The 15,004-nt window shown below is 45.5% G+C and overlaps 1 protein-coding gene across 1 annotated transcript; it reads right to left on the bottom strand.

The window, feature by feature from the left end:
• Positions 1 to 6,627: 6,627 nt before the first annotated feature.
• Positions 6,628 to 10,527, bottom strand: LOC123069951 (neutral/alkaline invertase 1, mitochondrial). Its single transcript, XM_044492937.1, has 6 exons — positions 9,773 to 10,527; positions 8,867 to 9,032; positions 8,547 to 8,758; positions 7,783 to 8,276; positions 7,568 to 7,616; positions 6,628 to 7,478 (listed from the first exon to the last, which is right to left on the bottom strand). The coding sequence occupies exons 1-6, from the start codon at positions 10,373 to 10,375 to the stop codon at positions 7,158 to 7,160; spliced, it is 1,845 nt and encodes a 614-aa protein (XP_044348872.1). The 5' UTR covers positions 10,376 to 10,527; the 3' UTR covers positions 6,628 to 7,157.
• Positions 10,528 to 15,004: the final 4,477 nt, after the last annotated feature.

Below are 15,004 nucleotides of genomic sequence, written 5' to 3'. Positions count from 1 at the left end.
TTTATCCAACGCAAATAATTACTGGATTAATTCCAAATAGCCAAGATAAATATTTATGAGCTCCTAAAGATATTGGTTTGAATTTTAACTCTGACCAATATTTTCGGAGAGCAACATGAACATTTTCTTGGACCTTTTTGGAGCAATTTTTATCTAAGTCCTTTCCAGAAATGATTTCTAAGGGTTTCACAAATCCTCATTTCAAATTTAAATGTAATTGAAACATGATGCACACATGACTAGCTAGCCTTGAGCATACCAGAACTAGGGATGTGACAGTACTCTTGCCCTTTGACGATGCAATACTCTTGGCCTTGGTGCTCGGCATGAAGATATTGTCTTCGTCTTCACTGTCGGCAGTCCATAAATAAGTACGCTCAGCTGCAATCTTTAAGTAAGTTGCACTCTTATGTTGTTGCTTCTTCCACCTTCCATGCAACCTGAGAAGTACTTTCTGTATCTCCTCATAGGTCCTTGCAGGCCACCCACATCTACTTAACGCATGAGCCAACTAATTCAGTATGGTGTCACTACTAAGGAGTTCGTCCCATGGAACTACCCTATTGCCTATCTTGAAATCGCTGGCTACCTTAGAAGACATTGGCTCATACTAGGATGAAAACTACAATCAAAAGGATAACCGGACATCTTGACGATACTACACTGGACTGCTTACCCACCTTAGTGTGGAGGGGGTTTTATAGGTAGAGAAGAGAAGATGGCGAGAAAGAATGGCGGGAAAAGGTTGCGAGAAAGAACGGCAGGAAAATGTTGGCGGGATTGAGTTGGCGGGAAAGAGTTGGCTGGAAACAACGGCGAAAAAGGATTTGCGGGATTGAGTTGGCGAGATTCGGTTGGATTCATAAGTGAAATTGCAAAAAAAAACACTTCGGCCTAACATAAACCGAAAAGAGCTCACATGCATCTTCGGCCTGCCATTCACGCGAAGAGGTGGGTCCCAGACCACTCTCCGTCCGACATATGACCAAAGAGTGCTCTTTGGCCTAAACGAGGCTGAAATGAGCTCTTCGACCCTGGTCCACCTCTCTTCAGCCAAAACTCGACCGAAGACCCTTATTCGGCCAAGGGTTGGCCGAAAAGCCCATCTTCGGCCAACGGGAGGCCGACGGGGTCATAGTTTTTATTTTTTTTTATGCATTAGGTCATATAGTTTATGAATTTGCTGCAAAAAACATCATAGTTTCATAAAAAATCCAATCTTGCGGTGATCTATATCCCAGTGACAGAAGGGGACAAGACACGTATTTGTATTGTTGTCATTAAGGATAAAACAATGGGGTTTATTCATGCATGAGTTTACTTTGTCTACATCATGTCATCTTGCTTAAGGTGTTACACCATTCTTTATGAACTTAATACTCTAGATGCATGCTGGATAGCAGTTGATGTGTGGTGTAATAGTAGTAGATATTGGCAGGAGTCGATATACTTGTCTCGGATGTGATGCCTATAACATGATCATTTTCTTAGATATCGTCATGATTATTCACTTTTCTATCAATTGCCCAACAGTAATTACCTTGTGACGTGATGCCTATATACATGATCATTGCCTTGGATATCGTCATGATCATTGCCTTGTGGCGTGATGCCTATATGTTTACCCACCATATGCTATTTTCAAGCGAGAAGCCTCTAGTGAAAACTATGGCCCCCGGGTCTAATTTTAGCATATATTAAAATCCAAAATTACCTTGCTCCAATTTTATTTAAGTTATTTTTTTTTGTATTTTTGTGCTATCTATCTATCACTACAAGATTTGGTCCTTGCAATTAACCGCTGAGGGATTGACAACCCCTTGTTCACGTTGGGTGCAAGTATTTGTTATTTTGTGTAAAGGTACTGCTAACGAGGTGTTGCGTGGTTCTCCTACTAGATTGATAACCTTGGTTGTTAACTGGAGGGAAATACTTATCTCTACTGTACTGCATCATCCTCTCCTTTTCGGGGAAATCTCAACGCAGCTCACAAGTATCAATGGTCCACACTCAGTTCTCTACACCTATTCGTGTATTTCATGCTAATTCTACTGGCGAGTATATCTCCAAAATGTTGCGTGGTTTTCTTGTTGAACAAGGTACTATTGCATAGTTCTCTTGTCCTGGCTCTCACACTCAGAATGGCGTGGCTAAGCACAAGCATCGCCTCTTTCTTGAGATAGCTCATGCGATGATGCTTGCCGCCTCCTCTTCCACCTCATTTTTGGGTTGAGGTTGTCTTCCCTTCCACATATCTCATAAACATTCAACCCTCATTTGCTCTGCAGGGTGGTATTCCTCTAGAGCGTAGTTTTGATCGTCCTCCTGATTATTCAGAACTTTGGTTGTTTGGTTGTGTGTGCTATGTTCTCCTTGCTCCCCGAGAACGCACCAAGCTGACCATTCTGACTGTCGAGTGTATTTTTCTAGGCTACAGTGATGAGCATAAGGGGCCTCGGTGTTGGGATCCAGTCGGTTGTCGGATATATATTTCCTGGGATGTGACCTTTGATGAGTCTCGTCTGTTCTACCCACGACCATCCTCCTTGACCTTTTCAGTAGAGGATATCTCTTTTCTCACATGTCCTGATACACCTCCCTCTGTGCGTCGTATTCCTACTCCTCATCCCACTATTGCAGATCCGCCGCCACCTTCTCCTACGGTTTCTTCTCCTCCCTTGTCGCATGACTCTTCACCTTCATCACCGATGTCTTCCCCATCTCCATCACCTCTAGTTGTTCCTTCTCGTCCCACTTTTCGTTTTCGTTATACCCATCGTCCATGTGTTGTGGATGATTCTACTGATGTGCCATCTACTTCAGGTGTACCATCTTCCTCGTCCCAACTGACTTATGGTATTCGGGCTCGTCCTTGCCCTCCTCATGACCGCTATTCTCCTAGTGGATATGGTCTTTTGGCTGTACTTGATTCTACCTCTTATGGTGACACTATTGTTCATCCTGAATGGCAGTTTGCATTGGCAGAGGAGATTGCCGCACTTGAGCGTACTGTCACATTGGATCTGGTTTCTCTTCCTCCCCGCATTCGTCCCATCACTTGCAAGTGGGTCTATAAGATTAAGACTTGCTCTGATGGTTCTTTTGAGCGTTATAAAGCTCGTCTTGTGGCTAGTAGCTTTTAGCAGGAGCATGGTCGTGATTACGATGAGACACTTGCTCCTATGGCCCATATGACCATTGTCCGCATACTTCTTGTCGTGACCTCTGTTCGCCACTCATGTGTATCTCAGCTTGATGTTAAGAATGCTTTATTAATGGTGAGTTGCGTGAGGAGGTTTATATGCAGCCACCACTTGGGTATTCAATTCCTGATGGCATGGTTTGTCGTCTTCGTCACCCTTTCTATGGCCTTAAGCAAGCCCCCCATGCTTGGTTTGAGCATTTTGCCACTATGATCATTGCAGCTGGATTTTCTCCCAGTGATCATGATCCCAACGTTGTTTGTCCATGTTTCTGCTCGTGGCCGCACTCTTCTTCTATATGTTGGTGACATGATCATCACTAACGATAATTCTGAGTACATTGCCTTTCTCAAGGCTCGTCTTAATGATAAGTTCCTTATCTTTGATCTTGGCCATCTTCGTTACTTTCTTGGGATTGAGGTTTCCTCAACCTATGATGCCTTTTTTATTTCCCAAGAAAAGTATATTCATGATCTTCTTGCTCGTGCGGCTCTTAGTAATGAGCACACTGTTGAGACTCCTGTGGTGATCAATTTTCACCTTCGTGCTTTTGATGGTGAGCCCTTATCTAATCTAACGCGTTATCATCATCTTGTTGGGAGTCTTGTCTATCTTGCTGTCACTCGTCCAGATATCTCCTATCATGTCCATATTCTGAGTTAGTTTGTTTATGCACCAACTTTAGTTCACTATTTCTTCGTGTTCTATGATATCTTTGTGGCACGATCTCTCATCGTCTATTTTTCCCCATTCTAGCTCGTTATAGCTCCAGACCTATTCAGATGCTACTTGGTGATGAGGACATCAATACCATTGTTACACCCACAGCCCCTGCTACTATACATACTGGACCAATTACTAGAGCTCGCGCACGCCAATTAAATTACCAAGTACTTTTGATTCTTGGTAATGATTCTAATGTTCATGAGAATATGATGCTGCCTAAATTGGATACATTTGTTTTGCTTACAAATGAAGGGCCTAGCTTGGAGAGGGATGAACATTGGAGCAAGAAGCATGGAGATGATGGCATGCGCAAGGGAAACAAGAACGTAGTTTCAAGTGATGATTTCAGGACTTTGAAGCCACTGTAATGAGTGCATCAAGGCTTGGACGAAATATACAAGATGCCACTTCACAAATTTCGTCCAGAGGCTATTATAGATCCTGCCTCACCTTATTATTGGGTCAGGCCCATGTAATTTCGAAATACATAAGTATAGGTTGTTTTTAGAGTCTGTATGTGTGGGGAAACAAAGTGAGGGTTGGTTTCGGAGCCCTCCTACAAGGGGTCATGAAATTCCCCCTACTCCTCCATATATACAGCCCTTAGGGCGTTGTTTAGACTTTGGGGTTTTGTTTAGATTAAAAGTTGGCCATAGCTGCAACTTCGCGTACTTCGTTTGTGTTCAACGACCAGACCAAGATGTCACAGAACCCCATCTTGATCAATAAAGTTTTCCTCTTTTATTCGCAATATCCAGATTGCAATTTCAGTTTCTTACTTGTTCTTCGTTTGCTTGCAGGAAATAGACCCTCGTGGTCAGGTTGATCGTGCTCCGGCATGGTCAATAACCTCTCGAAGTTGGTTTAGCGATTGCTAAGGCGCGACGTCCTCGCACGTTCATAGTCGGATTGTCAAAGTCCACTCCATCAAAAACGACATCCATCATCTCATCGAAACACGGGACACCTTTGCCTCTATCACTTGGGCTAGTGATCCTATGGATCGCGGTGCACTTCCCGCTTACTGTGTTTTTTTGGGTGGTTCTCTCATTGCCTGGAAAACGAAGAAACAGACTGCAATTTCCTGTGCGAGCTATTACTCTTGTGACGGCAGAGGTGACTTGGTTATGATGCTATCAGTATTGCGCGAGATCCCGTGAAGCATGAGCTCACTAAGCATATTGGTGTTGATGCTTCTTATGTGTGCACTGTTGTGCAAGATCATGTTATTGCTCTTGGGTATATGCCTTCTAAGTTATAGCTAGCAGACTCCTTCACGAAGGCGCAGACTAGAGCGCAACATGAATTTCACCTCTCCAAACTCAGTGTCGTGGACCCACCATGAGTTTGAGGGGTTGCTAAGAGTTATATTAGTGATGTCTTTTTGCCTTTTATATTGTAGTCTCTTGGTATCCTCTTGTACATATATAGTTTGGCTTTGGCCTTTTAATAAAATCAAGTTGCTATTCTTCTTACATCAATAGTAGGATCAGATCCGTGCAACGGAAGACATCCAGCTAGCAGCGCCGGCTGGAAACAAACACGACTACCACAGCACGGAGGGTCGGAAGGAGCAGCAGCAGCGCCGGCCGGCGGCTGCTGGCCTAGTTCGCTTTTCTCTCGCCTTTCTTTTCATTCACGCATCTTAATGGCCGAGTCGTTTTAGTGCTCTTTTCTCTCTTACTCCCCCCGTTTCTGAATATAAGACATTTTAGAGATTTTAATATAAACTACATACGAATGTTTATAGTCGTACTCTATTTTTCAATACAAGACATTTTAGATGTTTCAATATGAACTACAAGTTGGAAAGACGAAGATATGAAAATATGTTACTACCTCTATAGTGCATAGTATTATAGATTAGTATCATAGGTGGTCTCATTTATTGTCATGCATGACACATAGTAGCATCACATTTATTATGTTACAGTATCTACCTATGTTACTATGACCATCTCTCTTCTTTAATTGCCTGCCACCTAAGGCTGGTCATATTGGGGAGTAACTTAGACTAGTAACATGCATATGTTACTAGTCTATGTTACTATCTCTATAGTGCATAATATCATAGATTAATATCATAGGTGGTCTCATTTATTGCCATGCATAACACATAGTAGTATCACATTTATTATGTTACGGTATCTACCTATGTTACTATAATCATCTCTTTCTTCTTTAATTGCCTGCCACATAAGCATATTTGCGAGTCCCAAATGCATGATACTACTTATGTTACCCCACTATGGCCAGCCTAAGGCTGGTCATAGTGGGGAGTAACTTAGACTAGTAATATGTATATGTTATTAGACTATGTTACTACCTCTATAGTGCATAGTATCATAGATTAGTATCATAGATGGTCTCATTTATTGACATGCATGACACATAGTAGTATCACATTTATTATGTTACGGTATCTACCTATGTTACTATAACCATCTCTCTCTTCTTTAATTGCTTGCCACATAAGCATGTTTGCGAGTCCAAGTGCATGATACTACTTATGTTACTCCCACTATGGCCAGTCTAAGCATGTTTGCGAGTCCCAAGTGCATGATACTACTTATGTTACCTTCACTATGGCCACCTTAGCCAACAGGAGTAACATGAACTTTACTGGTCCAGAAGTTCAGGCTAGGACCACTAAGGGAGCAACACTGAAACCAATTCTGAGCATCTCAAACATCCAGCGGAATCAAATGAAAAACGTATCATTATTCATGACAAGAACATGGTACAGAGTCTCAGTTTTGCAAATAATGCAACACACAGCTCAAAATGCTGATAGAGATATACTCGTGAGGACTTGGCATCACTCACAAGTCAGGAGAGGCAGGTAACAGATACAAGAATAAATTACTCTTTTGTGTGTACATGAGAGCTCCAACATAAAATGGCGATGCTCTTCTAGACCACTGGTATCACCAAGGGCAGTTCCCATCAATGGCGGCTCGGCAAAAAAGAATGAGCGCACATTGAGGGAATGAATGAATGGATGGATATCTAACGTAAACCTATAATGTACATGGCTAGAGTGTATCCACTTCAATTAATTCTCAGTCGATCGTATACTTGTGTGCGGAGTAGCAAGAGAAGAACGGTTTCTGCTGTTTTACCCAATGATATCTGATTTGTATGGCTAGAGTGTATCCACTTCAGTTAATTCTCAGTCGATCGTATACTTGTGTGCGGAGTAGCAAGAGTAGACGGGTTTCTGCTGTTTTACCCAGTGATATCTGATTTGGCCGCACGTCGTGAGCATCTACTCCTCTTCGAGAGGCAGCAAGCACAGCCTTCAAGGAGCTCAAGGTCCTCATCACAGGTCAGGATAGAAGCTAGCTCTGGATTTTCCAGCAACATCTTGGAGGTCAGAAAACCAGCAATAGTCCATGTCTGATATGACCGTGACTGCTTCCCAATGAATCTTCCAGACCGGGTGTCATAGTATTCTGGCCACTTGTCAGCTGAGAGCTTCTCCTCGGCCACTGCAATGGCCCTACGGGCCAACTCTGGTCTTCCCATTTTGATGGAGGCCAGTGTAAACTATAAGCAGCAACAATGGTTGGTCACTGATAATTTATAAGCATATAAGGGTACAAGAATTTTGGAGAAGTGCATTGATATATACATACCTGCCACAGTAGGGTTGGCCAAGATCCACCATTATGATATGACCATGGGCTGCACGTGCACAACATAGTTAGATGTCAAATAACTGTGGTGTTATGTTTAGAGAGGAGATGTTAAGTCTCCGAAAATAGAATAGGACACACCATAAAGATATGCTGCCACCAAAAGAAAGAGAAACACAGAATAAAATATCAGTTTTATCAGTGCGATGACTCACGTGTTCTTAGGGTCACTGCCTGTAATAATGCGCCATTCATCATATTCCATTGCAGGGTAACAGATCTTGACGGGCATATTTGCTAGGAGATCATCCCATTTCTCTTCAATAAGGCTAAGTATTCCCTCGGCTTGTGTTGGAGTAGTTAGAGATGAAGATATGGCCCAAAGGTTGCCAAGTGAGAAGAACCTAAAATCCATGTGAGCTGGCTGCAGATTTCCAATAAGATAACCCCCTTTCTCAGGAATCCAATCAACAAGCCAGGAAGGGATTTGCTCGGGATAAATGTTAAATTTGTTAGTTGCATCATGTGAGTATTCTTCTGTCTTGTATCTGTAGATCTCGTTTATCTTATTCATATCGACCCAGTAGTACTCCCTAATGTGAAAAGACAATGCACTGAGCCTGTTGTTGATGGCTCGGAGGAGGTGTTTTGAGCCCTCGTTCATAACAATCATTTCCCTTGAGCATCTCAGAGCAGAATAGAACAAAGCCTGAAAACAGGCCAAGCCTCATAAGTAAAGGGATTCTCTCTACTAACGACATGTTAGATAATACAGGTTTAAAGTAGCAGCATCATGTTCTTTCAAAATAGTATTGCATTCAGTAACACATTAGTTGCTTCATTGCAACAGGCTAAAAGTCACAAGTCATTCTACCATTTAAGAACAGCATCAGTACCTACATGCAGACTTAGACTATTGAGATAATACAGTTGTTCAGGGAAGACCACACTGCAGAATTGAGTCTAAATTTCAGCTTACTTGAATCTCAAGAGGATGCCCGTGTATCCCCATCCTCCTGTCTATCATGCATGATCCGTCTGTGACCAGTAAAGTGGGGAACATGTCAAACCCATCAGACAAACACAAACTCAAGATCAGCTTAATCCCGGTTTGCACATCCACTCTTTCTTGCAATGAATAGTCTCCTGTAATCTTGCAGTATGCTCTCAGTAAGATAATCCACCAAAGTCCTACAAATGGTTAGGTTAGATTAGATTAAAGCTGCAGGACAGACATTTTCACAATTGTTACAGATTAATATAAGTATGGCTGCATGAAAGAGAGGGGGGTCGATATACCAGAATCAACTGGAGCTACACGGCCAATAGCTGATTCACCAAAGTCAGGATCCAGAATCTCCTCAAATGCTTCATTGTTTTCATCAAGTGGAACGGTCCTAATCTTAAAACTAGCTGGCATCAAGCCTTGCCCAGGGCTGTAACAGTCAACAGTTTTCTCCCAGCTCTGACCATCAGATAAATGAGGTACATCACTGAATAAAGATTCAAATTGATTCAAGTGCTAGATAAGAAGCTTCTGTTTACAGACATTAACTAGTAAGCCATTTTATTAAGTTTTCAGGGAAATTGTGACAAAAGATTTAAGTTATCATATTTTTGCCATCTGATCTAGCTTTCAGAAACTTCTACAAGCATATTTGGTTACATCACTGGTGGTATTGCTCACAGATACCTAGAATAGGTTGAATTCGGCAGTAGACGTCTTTATAAGTTATGATATTGAGATTTGGCAAAGGATTTCCAAAGCATAATCCATCTGATAAATCACTCAACCGTAAACAGGATACCGCATATGGTTCATGTTGATAACTGCTGCCAATAAGTTTCCAAAATCTCTTCGAAGACAATATGTACGGAAGAGACATGTTAGCCGTCAAAAGGTAAATCTTATCTTTGTCTCGTCCACAGAATACAAGCCCGTACAGAACAAGAATTCATCACAAATCTACAAAACCACATGCTGCAAGCGAACTCGTTACAGAGGGAGAGGGTAATTACGATCCTTAAAGCCAGTAAAAATCTCATATATATACACCCTGCATACGAATTCGCTGATCTCTTATCCCAATTAGCACACACCGTGCACGCAAATAATACTAGTCACAGCGCTCTAATTATTTCGAATAAAAAAAATAGCTCAACGAAATGATCCGGATCCGGATCCCAATATGCACAGACGCTCACCTGCAGCTGCAGGGTGTGGAGGAGGAAATTGCGGACGATCTCGGTCTCCCCGCGCATGAGGAAGGCAAGAGCGGAGGGCACAAAGTCCCTGATGAAGACCTGATCGTAGTTAAGCATCTCCGTACACTCCGGGTCCTCCGCCGCCACCGTGCCGACCGGCTCGCCGCAGTAGCTCACCACAGCCCTCCTCAATAGCTTCCATGCCTCCCTATCCGTCTCCGTCTCCTCTCTCACCGGTGAAGCAGACGCCGGACGTTCATCAGCCGGCGGCGCCGGGTCCTCCACAGGCGGGGACTCCGGAGGGAAGGAGCCCGGGAAGAGCACGCAGTCGAAGAAGGGGAGGTTGCCAGCGACGGCGGAACGGGGATCGGACGTTACGGGGGTGGGGGTGGGGGTGGTGCTCGGGTCGGACTGCGAGGTATGCGACGCCGCCGACACGAGGAACGGGAGGCGTCGGCCGTGGTGGTGGTGTTGCGGGTGGGGGCATCTTGGGAAGAGCCGGATCGCAGAGGCCTTCGCGGCCGCGGCTGAGGCGGAGGTGAGGAGGCGCTGGCGGCATGGCCTCACGGCGGCGGCGAGCCCCATCGTGGTTTGACCATTCATATGGTAGCTCCGGCGAAAAGTCACACGCGAGATGCTGGGGACTACGCGTAAAAGGGATAGCACAAGAGTGAGAAAGCTTTTCCAAATATGTGGTCGGTCAGGGGCTGATTGGAAAACTGCAGCGTTCCGTGCCGTTTGGTTTTTGGTGTGGGTGGGGGGTAGCGTAAATGGAAGGGCGGAGGTGACCTTTATAGACTGAGAAGGGCTGGACCCACCCGATTTTAAAGTGCACGCTTTAAACGATTGTTTTTCCTCCGTCTCTCCTTTTGGCCTTTTGGATGAGGTTCTTTTCTTTGGACACCCTGAGGGTTTTTTTTTCTAATTTTTGTTGCATCTTGCTTATATATACACAAACCCCATTGTCATTCATTAATTACCTACTTCCTCCAATTTGAAGTAAAATCATGTCAAGTATTTTTTTAACAGAGGCACATGAGTCCAGTCATTCCTCAATTGATGGTCGTATAATCACATCATTAACGAAAATCATCTCAATTCTTGATTCATGCCCGAACATGAGGCTTCTCAGCTCGTTCTGAACGATGGTCATTCGATCTGTGGGTCCAGTTTGAGGTGGCGTGATCCTGGCCATTCGGTTGCTCCGGTTCTGATTCGTTTTCGTCCTCCTCTCGTTCACGCTCGCCGCTTACAGGTGGGTCTACACACGGCCCCTCTCTCTGTGGGCGCACGTATTTGTGAGGGTGGCGAGGGGGCCGCGGGGGGGGGGGGGGGGCACCTCGTCGATGTGGCAGGCGTCATTCGTCGTCAGGTACGCACCATGGCCCGTGGGGTGAGCTACCCGTCTGTGATTCATCCGGGCGGCCCAACACTATTTGGCGGCGTGGGTGGTAGTGGTTGGCCTCCCTTATCTTGCGTTGTCGCCTGCCTCTTCTCCTCTCCTCTGCCTTTCATTTCTTTTGTTTCATTTCGTCTCGGCTCCACTTCCTGCTCTACATCGTCCTACTTGCTGGCCCGCGGCAGGTCGGTTAAGGTGGCTCTCCTCCCGCTTATTTCCCCTTTTATGTGTTCGATTTGTGGTGCTTAACCGGTTTTGGATCTTGTGTGTCCATTGCTTGCAGATTCGTTCTTCTCCTTGTCGTTGGGCCTGGATCGGTTGCATCGTTCGTCGATCTGTGGCTAGGTCTTTCTTCTGGCCTAATTTTTTGTCATTTGCTTGACCCGATGTAGCTTCTGACATTTTTGTGGCATGTGCCGTTCTTTGTAGCTGCTCCTGCTTGATCTCTTCGCCTGTTCGTCGTTGGTCTGTGCTGGTCTGCGCATATTGCTCCAGGGATCTGTAGGTCGACCCCTCTTTCCTTTTTTCTTTGTTTTTAGGTTTCTTTGTGTGCCTCCGTTCACGGTCATGCGCATGTGTGTATGGACTATTGGGCTTCGTATGGTGTGCGTGTCATTGGGGTAGGTGTGCACGGTGACAAAGCAATGCATTCCTTTGTTGTGAGGACCTCCGATACATAATAGACTGGTTTTTGGGTGGGGAATTTATGTCCCTCTTCCCCTCGTTCGGCGATGAGTACGACACTATCTACTTGGTTAGTGGCCGAAATGTATAATAACATAGGCTCGCCAACACCTGGGGCAGCTAGGATTGGATTGCTTGCATGTAGGGTCTTGATTTCTTCCAGTCTGGATGTTGCAGCGTTCGTCCATTCAAAGTTATTAGTGCGTCGTAATAGCTTGTAGAGTGGTAATGCTTTTTCTCCCAACTTGGAGATAAAACGGCTTAAGGCCGCAACGCACCCTGCTAGTTGTTGGACTTGCTTTAGGTCTGTTGGTATAGCCAATTGTGACAAAGCTCGGATTTTGGCTGGGTTTGCTTCAATTCCTCTATGGGAAACAATAAACCCTAGCAATTTTTCAGCCGGTACTCTGAAGACACATTTTCCGGATTAAGCCGTATGTCGTATGTTCGGAGGTTGTCGAAGGTGAGGCGAAGATCATCCACCAGTGTTTCGACGTGCTTCATCTTGATGACCATGTCGTCCACATATGCTTCGACTATTTTGCCGATTTGTTTTTCCAAGCAAGTTTGAATCATACGCTGGTAGGTAGCCCAGTGTTTTTAAGCCCGAAGGGCATAGTGTTGAAGCAGAAAGGACCATAAGGGGTGATGAAAGCGGTTGCGGCCTGGTCCGATTCCTTCATCTTAATCTGATGATATCCGGAATAGGCGTCGAGGAAACACAGAGAATCGTGTCCTATAGTTGCGTCAATGATTTGGTCGATGCGAGGCAATGGGAAGGGGTCTTTAGGGCAAGCCTTGTTGAGGTCTTTGATATTGACGCACATGCGCCAGGATTTATCCTTCTTTGGTCCCATGACCAAGTTGGCTAACCAATCCGGATGTTTAATTTCCCTGATAAACCCGGCCTCTAGCAACTTGGCTAGCTCTTCTCCCATGGCTTCATGCTTGGGTTCGGAGAATCGCCGTAGTGTTTGCTTCACGGGTTTAAATCCCTTGATTACATTGAGACTGTGTTCGGCCAGTCTGCGTGGGATGCCGGGCATGTCTAAAGGGTGCCAAGCGAAAATATCCCAATTCTCTCGCAAGAATGTGCGTAGAGCGGCGTCCACTGCTGGATCCAGCTGTGCTCCGACAGATGTTGTCTTGTTAGGGTCCGTTGGGTGCACTTAAAATTTAACTATTTCCTCAGCTGGCTTGAAAGAGGTGGATTTAGATCTCTTATCGAGAATCACATCGTCCCTATCCACCGTGGACTATAGGGTGGTTAATTCTTCCGCCGCTAGGGCTTCGGATAGCGCCTCGAGGTCCAGGGATGCGGTTTTGTTTTCGGCACGAAGGGCTTTGTCCGGGTCGCTCGAAATTGTGATGATTTCGTTGGGTCCGGGCATTTTAAGCTTCATATACCCATAATGGGGTATGGCTTGGAAGCGTGAGAAGGCGTCCCATCCCAGTATGGCGTGGTACGCACTGTTGAAGGGGACCACATGAAAGAGCAACCCTTCGGATCTATAGTTTTCAGGCGTGCCGAGTACCACATCCAGTTTAATTCTCCCAGAGCATCGTGCTTCTCGATTGGGGATAATGCCTTGAAAGGTGGTATTGCTTTGCTTGATGTGTGATCTATCCATCTGCATTTTGTCGAGCGTGTCTTCATAGATAAGGTTAAGCCCACTATCACCGTCCATGAGCACTTTGGTAAGCCGAAAAACCGTCCACGATGGGGTTTAGTACTAGGGCAGCGGGTGCTCGGATTGACCGAGCCTTTGGTTTGTCTTTGGCCGTAAAGGTTATTGCCGTGTCGTTCCACGGGCTCAGTGCGATAACTTGGTGGACTTCGGCGAGGTCGCGGAGCGCCCGTTTGCGCCGATTATTCGAAGAAAAGGTCTCCAAGACCGTGAGGACATTAAAGTCGTCCCTCTCTGGAGAGTATTTATCTAGAGTGGTGGTGAGGATGGCCTCTCCACTTTTTGCTACTTGTCGGAGTACCCAACATGCTCGAAGGCTATGGGTTGGGTCTGTGCGCGGAGTGGCATGTATCGGACAGGGCTTGTCAAGGAGTTCATCCAGAACGGACCTATGTCCCGTGAAGGTTTCATTTTTCCTGCCCGTCGACTGGTGGTCGGTGACCCGCCAGGGTGTATCCGTTTAGTCCGGGCCGCATGCTGCTTAAAGGCAGCGGGCTCCAATTGAGTTTTCTGGGTCCTCCATGTGCTTTCCACCGCACAGTACTTTTGCACTACCTATGATAGCGCCATGAATCTCTATATGTGATGACGGTCGAGGGCATTCAATATTCCCTCGTCGATGCAATTACGATGAAAGACCGAAACTATGTCATTGTCTGGGCAATCTTTGATCTTGTTTTTAACAAGTAGGAATCTGGCCCAAAAGTGGTGGACCGTTTCCTGAGGTTGCTGTCGCACATACATCAGGTCGTATATATCTGGGGGACCAGAGTTACTTGGAGAATATTGATTGTGGTGGGTGGGTGGTTTAAAATTTGAACCTGGCCCCACACCTGCATTTGGAGCTTGAAGATTCTCCGAGACGACCAGTTTGGGTCCGGGGAGATCCACGGGCTCCCGTGATCCTACATCCGAGCCAGAGTCAGAGAGACGTGAAGTTCCATCCGAAGGGAGGGTATCCGGCTCGGTGGATTCGGAGACCCAAACATACTTGGTCCTCAACATTGGGAGGGAAGTGTCTTCGACCTGTTCCTTAACGACCACTATGAGGTGGGTGATCGGCGGGCGATAAATTTCCCTCTAGTCAGGCTTGAGCCCGATTCGATCATAGTATGTGGAGACCCCTAGTGCGGCGATGCGATCTAGCTGCTCGTTCAAGGGCGAGACGTCTGTCGGATCCATCTTTTTGGAGTACTCGAGGCCGATGCGAAGATGGTGTTCGACGGTCATAGGGGGTATTGTGGGCTTGATGTCCGATCACACTCCTATGGTGAAACCGCCGAGCTGGAGGGTCTGCCCAGAAGTAAGGCTCCTTCTAGAAGTGATGTTGTTGTTGATGACTAGGCGAGCCATAGATCGCTTTTGTAGACAGCAGGGCAGAGCTCTCAATGAAAGCACCAATGTCATTGTCAAAACCGGCAGATCTCGGGTAGAGGGGCCCAAGCTGTGCGTTTGAAGATT

This window comes from Triticum aestivum, chromosome 3B (genome assembly GCF_018294505.1).
Source record: "Triticum aestivum cultivar Chinese Spring chromosome 3B, IWGSC CS RefSeq v2.1, whole genome shotgun sequence".
NCBI lineage: Eukaryota > Viridiplantae > Streptophyta > Magnoliopsida > Poales > Poaceae > Triticum > Triticum aestivum.
This window is presented reverse-complemented; position numbering and strand designations above follow the sequence as displayed.

What these genes read in the sequence shown, in the direction of transcription:
- LOC123069951 (XM_044492937.1), bottom strand. Translation starts at nt 10,375, where the DNA reads ATGAATGGTCAAACCACGATGGGGCTCGCCGCCGCCGTGAGGCCATGC. An exon ending in TCCACACCCTGCAGCTGCAG is followed by an intron (nt 9,033 to 9,772) that starts GTGAGCGTCTGT and finishes TCTGATGGTCAG; the next exon opens with AGCTGGGAGAAAACTGTTGA. An exon ending in TGTAGCTCCAGTTGATTCTG is followed by an intron (nt 8,759 to 8,866) that starts GTATATCGACCC and finishes AACCATTTGTAG; the next exon opens with GACTTTGGTGGATTATCTTA.